This window comes from Adiantum capillus-veneris, chromosome 19, assembly GCF_014529385.1.
Source record: "Adiantum capillus-veneris isolate H3 chromosome 19, ASM1452938v2, whole genome shotgun sequence".
NCBI classification, from domain to species: Eukaryota; Viridiplantae; Streptophyta; class Polypodiopsida; order Polypodiales; family Pteridaceae; genus Adiantum; species Adiantum capillus-veneris.
Genome location: NC_140949.1, coordinates 46,610,680 through 46,630,416, shown reverse-complemented (window position 1 = coordinate 46,630,416; position 19,737 = coordinate 46,610,680). Strand labels below are relative to the sequence as shown.

The 19,737-nt window shown below is 41.1% G+C and overlaps 1 protein-coding gene, 1 long non-coding RNA gene and 1 pseudogene across 2 annotated transcripts; 1 reads left to right on the top strand and 2 right to left on the bottom strand.

Moving 5' to 3' along the window:
* The first annotated feature begins 362 nt into the window (after positions 1–362).
* On the top strand, positions 363–5,672 carry LOC147433946 (uncharacterized). The gene is made up of 18 exons (XM_086490564.1): positions 363–688; positions 785–793; positions 921–932; positions 1,470–1,561; positions 1,712–1,731; positions 2,164–2,190; positions 2,260–2,527; positions 2,615–2,822; positions 2,932–3,063; positions 3,133–3,353; positions 3,433–3,696; positions 3,770–3,821; positions 4,034–4,112; positions 4,194–4,268; positions 4,350–4,460; positions 4,734–4,763; positions 4,874–4,995; positions 5,149–5,672. The coding sequence occupies exons 1-18, from the start codon at positions 578–580 to the stop codon at positions 5,533–5,535; spliced, it is 2,220 nt and encodes a 739-aa protein (XP_086346690.1). The 5' UTR covers positions 363–577; the 3' UTR covers positions 5,536–5,672.
* A 1,508-nt stretch (positions 5,673–7,180) lies between these two features.
* On the bottom strand, positions 7,181–8,006 carry LOC147433945 (uncharacterized). The gene is made up of 2 exons (XR_015185230.1): positions 7,589–8,006; positions 7,181–7,511 (listed from the first exon to the last, which is right to left on the bottom strand). It is a non-coding gene; the product is annotated as an uncharacterized LOC147433945 (long non-coding RNA).
* Positions 8,007–9,177: 1,171 nt separating this feature from the next.
* On the bottom strand, positions 9,178–9,932 carry LOC147433944 (uncharacterized; annotated as a pseudogene).
* Between the last annotated feature and the right edge of the window lie 9,805 nt (positions 9,933–19,737).

The window sequence follows — 19,737 nt, the reverse complement described above, 5'->3', positions numbered from 1 at the left end:
AACTAGCTCAAATTATTCTCGTTTTGACAGCTCACAATGATATACAATCAGTCTTCTTATGAAAAGCTAAAAAAAAAATTGTCTTTGGAGATGGTTAGTCTCCTATCTAGGGGTGTTTTGGAAATTAAGAAATATTTGAAGGGAATTTTTTGATAAAAAATGGGTAGTATTTTGGGAATTTTAAAATTTGAGGGATATTTTGAGAATTTCCACGAATTCTATTTATATAAATAACGCCTAGATTAGGGTATGCGTCGCCGCGAGGCTCTTGAGGCAAATTAAACATACAGTAGAAGGCACTTGAGGCAGATAAATATAACACGTGGATTATATATTGCGTCGCCGCGAGACTGTTAAGCCAGTTTTAATTATTCATTAAAAAACATTTGGATAATGGTCTTCGACAACGGCGTTTCTTCCTTGGAACTCTCCTGCGGCACCGCGAGATGCTTACCCGAACTGCCTTGCTTCGGCTCACAAACTGTCCCAAGATCCCCTACGGCGCCGCGAGGTGCATGAGGCTGATTAAAACTGTCCATTTCTTCCTTTAACTACCCTGGGGCGTTGTGTGGTCCTTATGAAAACTGCAGTGCTTCGGCTACTGTACTGTCCAAAGCACCCATACGGTGCCGCGAGGTCCATGAGCTGGATTGAAACAGCTACCCTAAACTACCTGCGGCGGCACAAGGTGCTACAGGCAATTTTCGATTCGTTCACTGCAGCAGTTCTTGGTGTTTGAGGCGGATTATAAGCCATCTCAGAACAGTCCCTAACTCCCCTGCAGTGGCGCAGGGTACTTGAGGCAGACAAGTAGTCCTGCTACAGCTTGAGCGAGTTCCTTGAGACAGGCTCGGTGGCATTCAGAACTCCAGCTTGGAACTTCCTTACGTCAGCGCTAACATCCCTGCTGCGGGGCGAAGAAAATCATTGAGGTAGAACTTTCCAGGTTTTTTCTATAATTTGTAAGCTCTAATGTGAGGAAGCTTAAACAAAAAAAGGTAGTATCATCCTCAGAAATTTGTTTTTGTTCGTGAAGATAAGGACTAGCTTAGAGCTTAAACTTTTCTCTCAAGCCTTCCTAAGTTTTTGAGCTTAGCGATCGGCACAACCTTAACTTATTAGCGACAAGTTCTCTTAACAGATGACAAGCTTCAAGTTCCTCATGATGATAGCTACTCAAAGATGGGTTTGGTGTCTTGTAAAGAGATGCTTGGGGAACTTTATTAACTGTTATATTTTGTCATAGCTCTTTAATCCTTTAATGTATATATTCTATTTCTCGGATTGAAGTGTATGTATACGTGTTTTGGCAAGTCATTGGAACTACTAAGCAGAAAGTAGATCGAACAGAGTAAATACTAGTGTGTTGTTGGGTGACTTGTTATACCACCCATTGATGAATGTTGGAAATATGCCCTCTGAAGCCATCATGCATTTACAAAACTAACATAGTAATTGCCTTTGAGAAGGTAGTTTCAATGGCCGGAAAAGGATCTTCCAGAAGAAAGTCTGCAGATGGAACATCAGGAAAAAGGGAAAAACGTGGACGGCCCTTGCATAGGTGAGACAACATAGTTGGTCAAGAGTTTTGTTTTTCGGGATTTACATTTTTTGAAAGTTCAAAGGTTCTCTCGATTCTTTGCGTATAATGTTATAGATTGTAATGTTTCTCTAAATATGAAGGAGGTTTTGTTTCTGTTTCACTTGAAAGTCACCAAATGATTTCTCAAGGTCTGGAATCTTGGAAGTTGACGAAGTATCCATAGTTTCTGCAACACAAATGACAGAAGAATTGGATACACAAGAAGAAGAAATAGTCTCCTCTGAAATTGGTTAGGGCTCAGCGCATGAGGTTGATGGTACTCTTGCTCCTGCTGAAAATGCTATGCAAATAGTCCCTTGGAGGATGACAGGCGAGGTCACAGCCACAATAGAAGAAGAGGATGAAGATGAGCAAAAGCTTTTTATGTATAGCGGTGCTGATGTCATGACTAGCACAAGGTTGTTCAGTTGCTTTGCCCTCCAATCCCATTGTGCAGATTGATTCCCTATGCTAGAGTAAGAGGACTTAGAGATGATCTTAGTGGATTGAAGGCTTCTTTTACCAAGGAGGGCTACATGCAGGACAAGGGAGCATTTATTGTCTCGGTGTGGACATGTAAGAAGGAAGTTTCGGCTCTCACTGGAAAGGTACTAACTCTATGGATAGCATTTTTTGAGTTAGTGTGTGAATACTAATTTTATGTTTTGGAAACTTAGATGAAATTAAGGCAAATTGGGATCCATTTTGGATTGAAGTTAATGAGGAGTTTGAAAGTGAACTAAGGAAAGATACAAGGCTTAAAGATTTGTCCAATCAAATGTTTTATGTATGGGAGGGAAACCACCGTACTGTGGCATGGATAGCTGCCATTCGGGAGAAATTTTCAACTTGCAAAGAGAAGCATTGCAGGGTTCTTTGCACCATTATAGACCCCACAAAGGTTCCTGAGATTGCTTTGTTGAGTAGCTTGCAATGGATGAATTTGTAAGTTGCTTTATGTTTTTAAATTTTGCTTAGCTCATAAGCTTTGTTCCCAAAGCTTTTATAAGTAATAATCTCTATGTCTTTTAGCATGAACACACATGCTCTAGTTGCTTGCCACTTGCGAGATGAGATTGTAAATATGACACATATCTGTGCTGCTGATCATGAAGTGTATTTAAAAGGGTTGTCGATGCAAGATCAAGCTCTTATTGCTGAAGTGCGTAGAAAGTACTCAAAAGGAGCTAAGCCATGGTACCCTTTGACACGAAGATACTTGGCAAGATTGGTGTACGATGTAAGAATTACTTTTCTTTCTTATTGTTCATTCATAAAACCCTTTCATATTCTTTAGTTCATTCATAAAACTCTTGTTGTTGAACTAAATAAACGACAATTTTTTGAAGGTACGAATGTCCAAAGAGAAAGATAAGAGATTGCATCAATCGAGGCACAGTTTGTTAGAGAAAGAATTTAAGAAACGTGAGAAACAAATTCAGCAAGATCTCACTACAAAGTTCTCTGATAAAATTGGCAAGGTATGCCATTGCTTACTTCTTCTAGATTATGTATATATTTTTATTGATTGTATTATTTTGTTTGTTAAGCTGCTCAATATTGTGGATCCAAACTTGGGAACCGATTGGCTAGCAAAGGTTATGGGCTTGAAGTGGGGAATTGAAAGCTGGGCTACATTGGAAAAGCTTAATTTGATAGCTTTGGCAGATGCCCCAATTCCGAGTAAAATAACTTGGCTAGGATTGCTAGAGGCTTACAAGGTAAATAGAGCAGCCTATGGTTTGAAAAAAGGGGATCACGCCTTTCGCACGTAAGTGTGCTCTAGCTATTTTGGTCAAAGATTCTTTAGTGTATGTAGTGTCTTGTACTAATCTTTTATGTACTTATAGTTGGCTTCGTAGAGAGGGTTTCTTGTCACGTGCCTATGAGAGGACATTGCAGCTTTCATCACACTTCTTTGAGCTGCCTGGTGTAGCAGCATTGCCACATGATTGTACGCTAGCTGCCTATTTTGAGGAGGTGAAGTTTGAAGCTAGGCCATACCTTTTTCCACAAGAGGTCTCTCTTGAGGCAAAGACAAAAGATGCACAAAAGAAAGCACTAAAAAAGGAAATTGACTACTTGCGTATGGCAGCTCAACGCTTAGCATACAGGTAGAGGTTTTTTAGACTGTGTGTCTGTGAGTGTATGCTTTGCAATGTTATTAATCTGTCCTTTTTTTCATAGGTTTCTATCCTTCTTGGTCTCCAAGAAACTATTACTTTCTCTTCCTTTCTCAGTAAGGCAGTGGACTCAATTGTCTCCAGAGGATTCCTCCATGTATACTTTGGCACTTCATACACTCTCTTCGTTCGAGATAGAGACATGTCCTTGGTGGGTTGACATGGAGCGAGGACACTTGCTGATGCGAGAGAGAGAGAGATCCATGATGCTATTCGGGAAGATTCAGGGGAATTTCATATTCCCGAGGTCACAAGGATACCTTCTCAGATTTCGGCTCAAGTGGTACCTCCCCGTGGTTTTGCTACAGTGATTTTACCGCAGCAAGATGTAAATGTGGGTGTAACAGGTATTAATTATGCTATATATTTACCTTTTGCTTTCTCTATGCTTTTGCATACATTCATATGTGTCATTTACCTTCTTGTAGCTTCACATGCTTCCCAAAAGGGAAAGGAGCATGTTGATGATACTACTACCACAGAGGAGATTGTTCGTGATGAGAGTGAGCCATTGTGTTCTAGATGCATTCTTGGCTTGCTTCTTTAGTACTTGCAATTTATTTGTTTTTACTTTGATTTCTCAGCTACTCCTGGCTTTGATATTGTGCGTCGCACCTTGAGCTTCATATATCCTTTGCATTCTCCTAGTCTTGCTTCTTTTGCTGCTTTGGAGACACGTTGTATGGCCATCCATGGTGACTATATTGAGATTGTAGCAGCTTTCAAAGCTCAAGTGCGTCGTCCACGTTGGATACCAGTCCATGATTTTATGTCTCGTGTGACCAATTCTCCTTTTTCATACACTCGAGGAGGTAAGAGTGTACCTTAGGCAACTGATTTGATCTTTTTGGACCTCCCATTCGGAGGCTCCCATTCTGGATTGTCCTCTGGTCCATCTTGGGACTTGCTTATGGAGGAGCATGTGCGTGCTGGGATTCACCTGTCATTTTTGACATTGGCCGATGCAGGCTGGTTGCTAATCATGGTGTCCATGGCAGGTGTGTTTCTTCACATGTTACCTTAAAATCGGTCCGCGTTTCATTTTCACATGCTTTGTGAGAAAATGTCTTAAAGATTGTTGTGTATTACCTTTTTGTTTGACATACAGGTGATGCTATTGGTTGGGTTGAGAGATTTTGTCAAGCTTCACAGATGGTGGTCCATCGACGCATTGTAGTGATACATCACGACGCGTACGATTACATGGAGAGCTTTGGTGGTCACATTGAGGTACGTGATTGTGTTTGCATTCCTTATCCACTCACTCTTATTTTTCTCCATTTGTCACAAATGCGTGTCTTCTATTGGAGTGCCATTGCTCTATGCTCTTTATGGTGCACAGAGTAGCTACTCATTCGACATGTTTTTTTATTAGAGAGCCAGGTTCTTTTCTCCAGTCTCGGCATTCAGCCCTTGGACTCTTTTATGGTGCATCATCTACCGATGCTTTCACAGGCACGATCACCGTCGGGAGATCCCTTGCGAGGTGGGCAACAATGGAGCTCAGCTTTCATGGCTTGTTTTGTGGAGTTGCTTTGTCCACATAGTGGGATTTGCTTGGAGCTTGGGTGTGGTATTGCTCTAGTGTTGCGGGCTTGCTTGGCTACTGGACGGGCATGTGTAGCAATTGATGTTGATGAGCCACTTATTACTGGATATGTTTTGCCTTTACTCCAAGAAAAAATGCGGAGCAAAGAGGAGGCCTCTACATCTCTCGACTTTGATGATGAGGGTGACGTGCCCTCATGTGTTAACATCTTTGACAGCTAGTGAGGCTTCCGTTTCTTGTTTTAGAACATTGCTTTTATGTTGTTGGTAGTATTGTAAACTTTTATATCACATATTTTTGTGAGTTGTATGGCTCTTTTTGTGATGATGCCATATGATGTTGATTATGTTTGGGTGTTTATGGTTATTTTTCTTGACATTGTCTTGTTTTTTGGAAGTGCATTATCGGTCTATGCAGAGGCATTGGCTCAGCGCATGGTAATGGATACACGTTATGATCTTAGGGTGCATGAGAGCGTTCCACAACACAATGGCTCAACGCATGGTGACGGATACACGTTATGATCTTAGGGTGCATGAGAGCGTTCCACGACGCAATATCTTTATCGATGATGAATGTGAATTCTTGGTCATTGTAGCTATAAATGATCTGACAATTCTTGTGGTTAGATAGATTGGTTGTGGTCTTATTGTCAACAGATATATGGAATTATAAAAATCTTAAGCTTAATGTAAACATTCAGTCTTTCAATCATCTATGACATAGTGAAAGCATTACAGCTTCTAGAATTCATTTTGCAATTGTCTTTAAAATATGTGATTGTTCTTGATTCTCCACTCCTTAAGCTTGGATGCTCATGTTGAATGTTTTCTTTAATGCGGTTTGGATATGCTCGTGAATACTCCAATCTTGCATAGGTTATAGTTTTGCGAAGATATTTAGTCCGGTTTAGAGCTTGCTTGAAAGTAAGACTCTCTGAGGTGATACCCCTTTATGAAATGGTTGTTGATTTTTTGGCTGAAATCAATGGTTTATCGGGCTCATACACTAGTTGAAATTAGCTGATTAATGTATTGTCTCAAGGCTGAAAATTTTACTTGTTTTAGGCTATTTGCAATTGCCTTTTGGACGCTCATCTGTCATACACAAATCATGCTGTAGCAAATCCATCATGCCAAGAAAAAGAGGATATTGAGACAATGAAGAAACTTGCAATCTTCTCTATTATCTAGAGTCTTGTAAAAGTAATAGATATTGTATTGAAAACTTGTTAATAGATGTTTTCTAGCTTCTAGAGATTGCTCGCATTGTAGCTTGCTCGAAAAATCTCGCTCGGGCTATGGTAAGACTCCTCTTGAGGAATTTGTATTTCATGTTTCAAGAATCCTCCTTTCTTTTGTAGGCATTCTAAGTCCTACTGCCAATTCAATTGCTAGTGTATTGACTGGGGTTTTAAGTCCTACGCACAATGTGGCTTTACGGCAAGCTTCCACAAGCAAGCAATTGGATTAGATTGATAAAACACAAACTTTGTTACTAGTTTCTATCAAAACACATCCAATAGAATAGCTTATGAGGACATACAAGAAGTTTTCTACATTGTTGCATATGTTAAAAGGTCATAAATACCACCAAGTGTCCATGTATTCTACTCCCAATTACCCCCTTTAGAACAACACATGGCCAGCATCTTGAGTTTACAGATCAATTTTTCCTTGGATCTTGCTACACCAACAGAATAACCTTTGCTTAAAATCCAAGACTTATGCTTACAAGAATTCCTTTTTCTTTTCAAGTCTCAGAAATTGTGAGTTATATATGAGAAAGCAAACTATTTACAAAAAGACCTTACTCATATCGAGCGAGAGAGTCAGATTAACAAACTACAACCCATCAGACTCAATAGACATCAAGAGATAACCCATTGAGCAAGAGAAACCAAGGGTTGCCATTGATTCAACATGGCCTGCCACCCCATGCAAAAAACACCCTCAAGCTACCACCACTTAGAGCCATCGTCAAAATGTTATAATGGCTAACATGGGAGCCACCCTTGACAGATAAAATCCTAGAGAAGAACGAAAGGCGAAGGAGGAGAAATAACCATAAAAAAGCTGAACAGGTGGGTCCCATCGTCCCCATCACCAACAGAAGCTCCCAAAGGTGCCACCAGGACGGAGCCGCTGCCACCAGCTAGCCGCTTGCCTCAGAGAACCTCCACAAAAAGCCACAAAACCTAGATTCACCAAGGCGAGCATCAGCGGACCAGAATTTGAGCACCAACAGAAAGAAAAGTCCAGACCAGTTCATCACCACAAAATACTACAACCAGTAGATCCACTAAGGGACCAGGCTCAAAAAGGGAAGCCAAGCCCGAGCTGAGAAAACCCTTACTGCCAACAGGACCTCCATCACGTGCCACTCAAGTGAAAGGCCCGCAAGGGCGAGACGCTCACCAATTGGTTGCTAGTTCTCCTCTCGTAGGAGGTGGGAGTAGCAACCTCTAATGTGGTAAAAAAATCTAGGCTGGCACGGCCCAGATGCGGGAGATGACGAAGCAGTTCGACAGCTCACCCCAGAGATAGCCATGCTAGGAAAAACCCCTATCCCTACCATAGATATCAGAAAAAGAATGCTTACAAGAAATCCTACGCATAGATCACACTAAATGAAAGTGATTACACCTAAAGAGCACCAAGCAGATGTTCAATCTTGACATGCCTGGACTAAGAATTCCATCATTGTCATAGAACTTCCAAAGAAGCAACATACAAACATTTGTCATTGAACTTCCAGAAAAAGAAATCTACAAACACTACAATAATTGAAAAGAATGCATCCACCGATGTCTTTGAAATATCAACCATAGTCGCCTAGAAGAGGAAACAGGAACAAGATGAACAAAGCCATCGGAGATGAAAACGGTTTGCTCATTTCACTACAACAATTTCAAAATGTCTATATATATGTATATTATTATAAAACATTTCAAACTCCCCAAAGAAACAACAAAACAAAAACCGGGAACCAAGGACTTTGGAAACAGAGTTTTCGATCCGATAGGCCCCGAAGAGTTTCCTTGTAACTATGATATCAACAGGGACACAAACCAGATCAAAGTATCGACATAGATCACTTGACTAGCCCATGAACTAAACAAGGTTGAAGTGCCTACAAGCATGGAGTGAATGATGGACGAAGGAGTGAGCACATTCCCAAATACAACAGATAAAATCTTAGTAATGCAATGTCCAATGCTAAAAAAGTTACAATTCTACCTCTAAATTTATCGCTGCATCCTTATAAACCAAAAGATTTTGGGATGCTACATGTTACGTGAAGAAGAATTCATTTTGCATTTCATTTCTAACCTTGCTCTGATTTGAAGTCGGAAAGAGATCTGATATCTTTCTTATTCCGGCTATTGGAGCAAGCAACAGCTTCTTTGCTATCTTTGACTTCTTAATGGAATACCTTTTTTTTTTTGGAACATATGGTTTTTTTCCTCAGTACAATAAATAAGAGGTTATTGTAAGTCCCAACATTTTTTCGACACTGCTACAACTCTCAAAACAAAAACAAGGAGACTTTAAGACTCAAAACTAACAAATCATTTACAAATATCCCCCAACTAGCTGTCAATCACCTGGGCACTCCCATCTGATGCAATATTACCACAATTTCAGGGCAATCACAATATAAGAGATGTGAGCCCTATTTAAAGCTCTATCAAAAATGTCTTCGGAAGAATCACAAAACGTGAGCGTAGAAAAAAAGTGGCCCTGAAGAACCAACACAGGCTCTTGAGATCCCATACTCAACCGTGAAACTAAGGACGCCCTGGGCCATAGCAGCTTGTAGTGGCTGGGCAGACTCCAAACACAGCATTTCTCCTCGATTCCTCAAGACCCAAGAAGCTGGAGCACCAAGTGAGCTACTAACAAGCTCACATGACGCGGCCTTGCAGAGGCAAGGAGCATTTGGAGGGCAAGAACTGTTGCATGCCTTCTGCAAGAAAGAAGCCACATACCTCAACACCAAAGAAGCAGGCCGCCTCTTTTGCCTCCTTCTCTCTCTCTCTCTCTCTCTCTCTCTCTCTCTCTCTCTCTCTCTCTCTCTCTCTCATGTATGTGTGACAGACGCAAAGATTGGCTGAATAAGTAGCAAGAATGGGGAAAGAGAAGAAAATAAGATATGGGTAAGGTTAGAGGAAGAAGATGAGCAAGGGAGGCCCGGGGAGGTCACCTAATAAAAATGTAACCTATCACGTGAGTTCAAGAGAAGGGTATTTAAAGTTCTTGAAACTTACAGAAATATATATACAAAAGGCCATTATTTTTTCAAATTTGAAAAAAACTTACAGATTTTAAAAGAAAAGGGTACATTATATTCCTAACAAAATTCATAGATAAGGGGTTTTACAAACATGGCTTGCACGCACATGATATGGTAGTTTTACACATAGTGAACCCCCCGAGAAGGGAGGGCAGCATGCATGAGATGCAATTCAAATGCTTGGTAGAGCAAGGGAGCATCACCATGGCCGCAAGGAACTTTAGCAGAACCAAATGGAGGTCCATGAGATACAGATGAATCAGGGCTTTTTTGCTATGAGAAGGGTGATTGCATGCCCACCTGTTGCGCCATCTCCATTCATGAGACTCCTACATCGATCTCCATCAAAGATTGCAAGATCTATGCTTTGGCTTGTCTTGCAACTTAGAGTTCTCCCAAAAAATGTGAACCCTAGTAGGGTTCACTCCACACTCAACTGGGAATTTGGCGGTCTAAGTACTCCAAAACACCCTCCGTCCCACCAACAAATTTTGAAATTTACCTCTAAATTTAGATTTTGGAATTAAATTCTAAATTTCAATTCGAAGGTGGGAAAAGTGGACCCTTGAGCACTGTAAAAACCTTCATCTAAAATTTCCTATGTAGGTTCTCTACATTTTTTGAAAACACTTTATTTCTAGCATTACATTGCACTACCGTGATGCTGACAAGGAACTTTATACCATGATTATCTAGGGCTATCGGACCATCATGTGGCATATGCAAGATGATGATGTGGTCATGAGAATTCACGATAATGTTAGTAGGCAGGCATTGTTTTTTCAAAAACATCCAACTTTGCATTGCCTTGGTCTATATCTATGCCAAATGTGGTTAATTTACTTTGAAAATCACAAGAAGTGCTTGGGCATCTTCCTACCAAAAGAAAGAGAGCGAGTCTTTCTTTTGTGACCTCACTTAAATATTGTGTGAAGAAGAAACAAGGTTGTGGGATACAGGTTGATATTCGTGATAGTGGATTCCTTGACTAGAACACATTTTTAGGCAACACGTTAGTCACTATGTATCTCAAGTGTGATGCACTTTTATTAGATCGTAATAAGTCCCTAATAAGATTCCTATCGAGAACGTGGAATGCCCAACATGGGTAGGCAAGAAATGTTGAGCTACTTGGATTCAAATTGAGGGCATATCTTCTGATGTAATCACCTATTCTTGCACCTTGAAGGCATGTGGCACTATGCATTATGAGCAAAAAAGAAGGATGCGTACCAAGGCAATAGGATACATGTTGAACTCATGGGCCATAGTGAGCTGTGCAAGTGGTTCTTCTCTCCCGTGTGCTACCAAATAGGCCACCATAGCCAATTTTGTATGATTCCATAAGGAGACACCATTGACCACCTCTTTTGGTGCTATTGGCCAGGTTTATGGCTTAAGGGGATTCCCACAAGGGGCCACAAGGGGCCACAGGTTTTGGGCAAGTTTTGAAAGGCTTAGAGAAGCCACCAAAGGAAGCGGAAAGGAGGGGTCATCAAATTTTAGTTTTTTGCATAATCTTTTTTTTTTTTTTTTTGCAGAACGGAAACCAAGCTCCATTGTTATAGACCTAAGCTTTACATAGGTTGAAAAAAGGATTTGTGAGCAAACACAAGCAAACTTGATTAGTCGAGGGTTTCTTGCAGTCGCAAGCTTATGGAAGATTATTACTTAGCCACACAACAGAGAAGAGCTTTGAGCTGCTCACAATTCCTCAATGCAATATTGCCCTAAAAAGGGAAAATAAGCTTGTGAGAGATTTTTAGTTAGCCACAGAACAGAGAAGAGCATTGAGGTGCTCACAATTCTTCAAGGCAATATTTCCCTAAAAAGGGCACACTTGAAGATCTCCCAATTTCTAGGATTAAATATGAGCGCACACTTAAAACTCTCCCAATTTTCAAATGTGAGAGATTTGCAAGATTTTGCACTAAAACTTGTAAAGGAAAGTTCAAAATCTAGCTAGGATTTGTAGTTAAATTACGTTAAATCTTTGTTTTTCCATATTGCTTGGCACAATCATAATTGCCAATTAAACCTTCGTTTTTCCATGTTGATGGGCCTAGTAGCTATGAAATTTGTAGCCTCCTAAAACTACCATATCGGCCTTATAATGATGTACATAATACACTAAAGGTAGTTTTTTAAGCATTGTGCAACACAAGGGTAGAGTGTTCACACCTTAGAATGGAGCATCTACTTCTAGTGAGAAAAAGTCCATCTTCCATTGGGAAGGTGCAAAAATTATGGCCTAACGAGATGATTGCAAATTTGAAGATAGGGGGGGATAGTTTTCATAAAAAAAAAGATTTGATGGTTTACCCCGAACCTATGGTAGATATAAAAAATAAGTAGGGGTTACCCCTATTATATATGCTTATGGTATCTCTATTAAAAACCCATCTTCCTTACACTCATGTGATACCATACCCCCCCCCCCCCCCCCCCCCCCCCCCCCCTTCCATAAATATGATACCCGCTTGGGAGATAAATTATTGGGGGCTTGCCCCTAACTTGTACGCTTGTGTAACTAAAAAAAAATCCCTCCCTTGCACTTACATGGTGCGGTAAGTTTTTTATAGTGAATCCTCGGGATGGCCCCAAGGCAAAAGGGTGGACTATGTGTTTATGTAAAAGCTCTCAAAGACCAATCTCCAAGAGAAATTAGGCCATTCAAGGGCACCTACATGGGCACCATGGCAGCCCTGAGGCAGTGTAATGGCCCTAGGGCCATATGATCTATAATTCGAATAGAGGAAAACCAATGGACTTTGAGCTTCTACATTGTGACCTATAACCCTAGGACTATAGGATCTCTGATTAGAATAGAGTGCATTGGGCTTCTATATTGGCACTCTTTGAGCCTAGGGCCATAGGATCTCTCATTAGGATAGAGTGAAACATATGGCCCTAGGGTCAAAGGATGGCTTAGGTGTCAATCTAAAAGACCTCAAATATCATTTAGGCTATTTAGGGTACCTACATATGCATAATGTCAGCCTTATGGCCCTAGGGCCATATGATCTCTCATTGGGATAGAGGGAAACCAGTGATTCTTGAGCTTATACATTGGCACCCTATGGCCCTAGGGCCATAGGATCTCACATCAGAACAGAGGGTAGCCAATGGCCTTGGAGCTTATACATTGGCACCAATTGATTCTAGGGCCATAGGGTCTCTCATTGGAATAGAGGCCATCATATGGCCCTTGAGATTATACATTTGAATCTTATGGCCCTAGGGCCATAGGATCTCACATTTGAATAGAAGACTAGAGGTTGGGTTAGCTGTCAATGTAGAAGCTCTCAATAGGCATTTAGGCCATTCAGGGGTACCTACATATGCACCATGGCAGCCCTTTGGCACTAGAACCATATGATCTCCTATTGGAATAGAGGGAAGCCTATGGTCCTTTAGCTTATACATTGGCACCCTAAAACCCTAAAGCCATAGGATCTCTCATCAAAATAGCGGATAATCTAGGCCATAGGGTGGCTAAGAGGGGCAATGTAAAAGCTCTCAAAGAACATTTAGGGCCATTGGATCTCTCATTGGACTAGAGGAAAACCTATGGACTTTATACATTGGCACCCTATGGCCATGGGGCCATAGGATCTTTGGTCAAAATAGAAGGCAACCTATGGCTCTAGGGCCAAAGGGAGGCTTAGGTGTCAATGTAAAAGCTCCCAAAGGTCATTTAGGCCATTTAAGGGCACCTAAATGGGCACCATAGCACCCCTATGTCCCTAGGGCCATAGGATATCTAATTGGAATAGAGGGAAACCTATGGCCCTTGAGCTACTACATTGAACCCTATGGTCCTAGTGCCATATGATCTCTCTTTAGAATAAAGGGCAACCTATAGCCCTAGGGCGAGAGGGTGGCCTGGGTGTCAATGTAAAGGCTCTCAAAGAGCATATAGGCCATTGAAGGGCACCTACATATGAATCATGGTAGCCCTAAGGCCATAGGATCTTTCATTGCAATAGAGGGAAACCTATGGCTAGGGATTTTAATTACGCGATGACACATTTTGTTAAATGTTAATTATTGTTGTTATTATCACTATTTTTTTCATGTTAATAACATATCTAATGTCATGACTTACGAAAACCGGTAGAAAACGTAGAACCGGCGGGGCAACCACAAACCCCGGCAGGCCCGGCGGGCATATTATGAATCCCGGCGGGCAAAGCAAGAATCCTGCCGGCCCCGTCATGTACCCCCTCCATATTTGGCGGCTCTATATAACCCTGTAGTAGACATCACATCACATCACCGCTTCCTCTAAATTTGGTCATCCTTTAAAATTTAGAAGAAAAACTAAAGGTAAAAGAATGAATAGTCTTTAAAAAAAATTAAAACTTAATGAAACTCGGATCATGGATCATTAGTTATTTTTTGGACTGAATTGATTCTTGAAAGGAGGTAGAAAGGTGAATCTTTGGGTCGGTATCTCTACATTTGGGATGGACTAATCTCATGTTTGGTTCACCGTTATATTTGCTAAATTGATTAAAACTTCTATCATGGGTCATTAGTTCTTTTTTGGACTGAACTGATTCTTGAAAAGAGATAGAAAGATGAATCTTTGGGTCGATATCTCTACTTTTGGGATGGACTGATCACATGTTTGATTCATCGTTGTATTTGCTTGCTATTCCGATTAGAGCTCCAATCATGGGTCATTAGTTCTTTTTTGGACTGGATTGATTCATGAAAGGAGGTAGGAAGGTGAATCTTTGGGTCGATATCTCTACTTTTGGGATGGAGTGATCACATGTTTGATTCACCGCTGTATTTGCTTGCTATTTCGATTAGAGCTCCAATCATGGGTCATTAGTTCTTTTTTGGAGTGGACTGATTCATGAAAGGGGTAGGAAGGTGAATCTTTGGGTCGATATCTCTACTTTTGGGATGGACTGATCACATATTTGATTCACCGTTGTATTTGCTTGCTCATGTTTGAGTAGATTGAGGTTATTCCCTTCAGGCTTCACTACTACGCTTGTGTGTGATATTGATTATAACACTAATGTTTGGTTTGAATAATACTTGAAAGAAGAGATAGCATACTGAGCTTCCACCGGGAATGTTTGGTTTGAATAATACTTGAAAGAAGAGGTATGTCTTCCACCGGGAATGTCAGCGGTGGTGTTGGTGTCCCAAGCCTGGCTTCCTTGAGGAGACCTCCTACCTCGATGCCAGGTCCTGCTTCGCAGGGCACCACTTCGCAAGGCAAGCGAAAGGCAGGTGGAAAAAGTCCAGGACCCGAGTGGAATTTTGCCACAAATTTAAATAAGTATCAAGATTGGAAATGTAACTTTTGTGGTGAAGAGAAATCTGGAGGAGCACCAAGAATAAGGGATCATTTGCTAGGTGGCAATACCAGAATTCAAGGAGGAAAGTGCAAGGGCTTAGGTGCAGAAGAAGCAGCTATGCGCTTAAAAGCTTTAATTGGTAAGCTAATTTCCACGAGCAAAAGATCAAAACTCTCTACTTTTGACCATCACATCCCCGTATCGATAAGATCAAACCAGTATGAGGGATCATTGGGTGTAACGCCCACCAATGGAAGCACTCAAAGTAGGGAACCAACTTCTCATATCGATGGAAGTACTCCTCCAAACCATGGATCTCCTGACTTTCAGGTAGGATCATCAAAAAGTAGACAGGTTAGCTTACAAACGAGCTTCAAAACACTTGCCTTAGAAGAAGCACAACTTGCACTAGCTAAAGCCATCTATTTCACTGGGGGATCATTGGCCATTGTCACCCGTGATGCATGGAAGTCAGCTTGGAAACGCATTGGGGAGTATGGTGCTGGATTTACCCCTCCAACATATCACCATATGAGAAACCAACTGTTGGATAAATGTTACACAAGCACACAACAGGATATTCAAAGGGTAATATTAAATGCAACAGAACAATCTGGATACACCATAGTTAGTGATGGTTGGTCCAACGTTCAAAGGCGGCCATTGATCAACATCATGCTTGTATGTCCTCGTGGTGAATGTTTTATCAAAGCTGTGGATAACTCTGGTCAAATAAAGTCTGGCAGTTTTATAGCTGACATCATTGGCGACGCAGTTGAGGAACAAAAATTGCAGGGCTGCAGGTAGAATACTTGAAAGTCGCTTCTCTCACCTATATAGCGCTGGTTGTAGTACACACAGCTTGAACTTGGTATTGCAAGATTGGTACAAGAGGGAGGACACAGAGTGGTTCAAATGGATAGTAGACAATGCTCGCTTAATAGTCAAGTTTGTTTTGAAGCGTCAGAGGGTTCTTGACATGTACCGTCAGAGGATGTCTACTATGTTAAAACTGCCGTGTGAAACTAGATTTTGCACCAACTACTATACGGTAGAATCACTAATAAAAAATAAGAATGCTGTGATGGAGACATTTGTTTGTGCCACTTTTTCAGAATGGGAGGCTGGTCAAAGGGAGAAGATAAAAAGCAAAATAGGGGTGATCAGAGATCTACTAGCTGATCGCCACTTTTGGGATGATGTGGTGGATGTGCACAATGTCATGATGCCCATTATGCTCGCATTACGCCAACTGGATTCTGCCTTGCCTAACATAGGTAAGGTGTGGATGGCTTGGTGGACTGTTCAAGAAAGCCTTGCAAATCGAGAGGAGCCCCAGGAGCCAATTGTGAAGCCTTGGAAGACACCATTCACTCAGAAGAGGAGAGAAATTTTGAGAAATTATGTGCATGGTCGATGGGTTGGAGCACATAGTCCACTACACAGTGTAGCTTTCTTATTGGATCCAGAGTATTGGGCAATGGAAATAGACAAACTTGATGAGGAGGTGCTGGAAGACTTTTATGATGTGATAGGCAGGTTTTATGATGATCCTGATGAGCATGCATCAACTGTTACTGATCTTACAAAGTTTAAACTCAAAGAGGGTAAGTTTGGTACAGAATTTGTGCAGAAACTTGCCACGGAGCAACCAGCGTGGAAGTGGTGGTAGTGCACCCACCCTTAAACGCCTAGCTGTTAGAATCCTAGCCCAATGTGCATCCAATTCAAGTTCTGAGAGAAACTGGAGTACATATAAATATGTACATTCCACCATCAGAAACCGCCTTCTAAATTCAAGAGCTGAAAAATTGGTGTATATGTACTGCAACCATCGGCTATTGGCAAGAGTGCAAGCTGAGAACTACAAAGAGGAGATGCCTCGCTGGACTTATGATGTAACCAATGATGAGGTGGACGAAGACAGTGAGTTGCAAGGGGAATCTCATGAAGTAGAAACTACATGTACTTTAGAAGAGATTGAAGAGAATTTGGAAATTGAACCAACTTTGACCCGTCGTAGCAAGCGACGATGGTTTAATTAATAGATTATTGAATCCATTGAGTGACTTCTGCTTAAGTTCAGAAACTGTTTATCTTATAAGCTTTTTTTTTATATTTAGTTTAAGGTTTAGACATTTTCTTAATAATAAACGAAGCCCTTAAAAACCTTTACAAGGCCACAAATCACTATTAAAGCTTCATAATATACAAAGCCCTAACAAATCGTTGCATTATCACATATCATAATTGAAGCTGAAGAGAAGACAATTCACGATTCACTAATAAATTCTCGCAAGACAACGAGTCAATGTTATCAAATGTTACAAAAACTATCCAAGTGATAGTGAAAATTTGTGAGAATAACTTCATTCTCCTGTTCACGCCGACATTTAAGCTTATTATAGTCTTCGGACATTTTGAACATTGCATATAGCTTTTGGATATCTCAAACTCACATATAGCACAATGAAAGTTATTCATCATGCTTTGCATCAAGCATGATATATGATACATATGTTCGCATGGCAAGTTAAAGTGACCACACCACTCATGAAAGAATGATCTACATATGGGGCAAGGACCACCGTGCTCACCAGAAGCTGGAGGGGCCTCAATAGATGTTGGGTGCTCAATCAATGTGGTAGCATTTTGTTTTTTTTATAGTCGCCTCTAACTCTTTTACGTGGCGAGATAGCACCTTCACCTCCCTTTGCAAGTCTCTATTTAGGATTTCTTCTGCATGAGAGCCTTGTGTAGCTTGTGATGCTTGCCTGAGTTGAGTTTGAAGCTCCTCCTTAACTTGATGCACTTCCATTGATGCACCTTCTAGTGCCAATGACATGTCTTGCCGTGTGACGGTGATTGCAGTACTGCGAATGCCCTCAACCGTTATTTGAGGTTTCCTTGAGCTAAAGTCCACTGCTTCACCCAAGACATAATGCATGTATAACATCTTGGCAAACCACAATGGACAATCCATATGATGCATAGGATGACCCATAACATCGAGATATATGTTCTCTCCATTGTCTCGTATGTCTGCATTAATGCATTGTGATAGCTTGAGTCGGCCTTTCTTGATGTTGTCATCTGCAACGCTTGGCCATATGGATTTCACCATTTCTCGGTCAATCCTAGTGTTCACCTCTTTCCATTGTGTACCCACTGGGTTGGCCCACTGGGAGCAACGAGCAGCAATTCGAGCGGTGTTGTTCATTCCACCGCCTTGACACATGGATCTGAGACGCTCAAAAGCGCGCTTAGCCCTTTGATTATCATTATCCATATCCTGATTAAACACTATACTTCAGTTACGGCATACAAACTTAATGATACTCAATTTCTATAAGAGTAACCACCATTTTACGACAATCAATTGCTATAATTTTAACCACCATTTTACGTCAATCAATTGATATTAGAATAACCACCATCTTACGACAATCAATTGATATAAGAGTAACCACCATTTTTTAAATCAATGAATGACAATCAGTGACTCCACGTGGCTTATTGCTTGAAACTTAAGAGAAAAAACAAAACTCATAGAAAATTTGTTGTCTATTGAGATATAACAAAGTGTTTTTATTACTCATACATCATCCATTGCGCATAAAACCCAATTTTTAAAGTGCTTTTATAAGTCACAAGTCTCAGAAAACCCTGCTTAATAAAGTACATCATATATCCATCAAAAAAAGGCTACACTCATTTCAGAGGGAGGGCGTAAGCATCGTTCTGGCTGGGCTTCAAATCTTTCTAATTCTTCGTCCAAAAGTGCCAAGGTCTTTCTGTCTGTGGATTTCTTCCTCACCCAACCTTCCACAACAATCCTAGATATGGCTTGTACCTCCACTGAAACCTTATGTTTAAACCAATCTGTGTTGTAGTAGTCAGAGAACTCTCCACAAAACTTACAAAATTGCCATATCACCCATCCTATGGTGTACACATCTGTGGCCTTGGTCCATGGGCATAAATTCTTGCCATCTAGTAACTCAGGAGCTCGCCAAGGATGAAGCTTTTGCCAGTTTTCATCGGTATTGTTGGTCTTTTGTGTCTCTGAGCCAACACGCAGAGCCAATCCCCAATCAATTATTCCAATACGGGGAGTGAGATCCTTGGTAAAGTCCAACATGATGTTCCATGGATGGAGATCATTGTGGATCACTCCCTCGTCATGTGCAAATCGCAATGCCTTCACCAAGGCGTGGATCAACGAGGGAGCATGATTGCACAGGTTCTTGATACGTGTTTTCTTGTCTTCAGAGGGCTGGTCCCATTTAAAGTCTTCAGGGATCTTTCCTTTCCCCTCTTGATGCGCTACAAGCGTCGTGAAAGAGCCATGGGGAAGGGGCACTGTCTCCATAAGATCACCTAAAGTTCCCCCATTGAAGTAGGGGAATATCAGAAACCATGGCAACGTTACAGAGTGGGCAATACTCCTCACAATCCCTCTATGGTTGAGATCTACTCCACTTTCTGATGCAAAGCTTTTCCACTGATGCTTGGCCTATCCTTTGAACTCCTTGGCACAATAAGTATTCGTTGCAGGAAGGAAACTGATCCCTTTGATTTGAACTTGCCACCCTGTGCCATAAGCCCCTGACCCAAGTTTCTTGATCTTCTTAATGGAATTATTTGGAATGCCCAAAGTCATACTACATTCAGAATTGTATATACTGCTCTCCAGGTGACTGGCAGAAGCAGTAGCACCCGATGTTCCCTCAATGGCATCCTCCTCAATAAACGGTTCTCCACTTTGGCTGCTCCCCATAACTCTCGTGATAGCCATTCGCATTT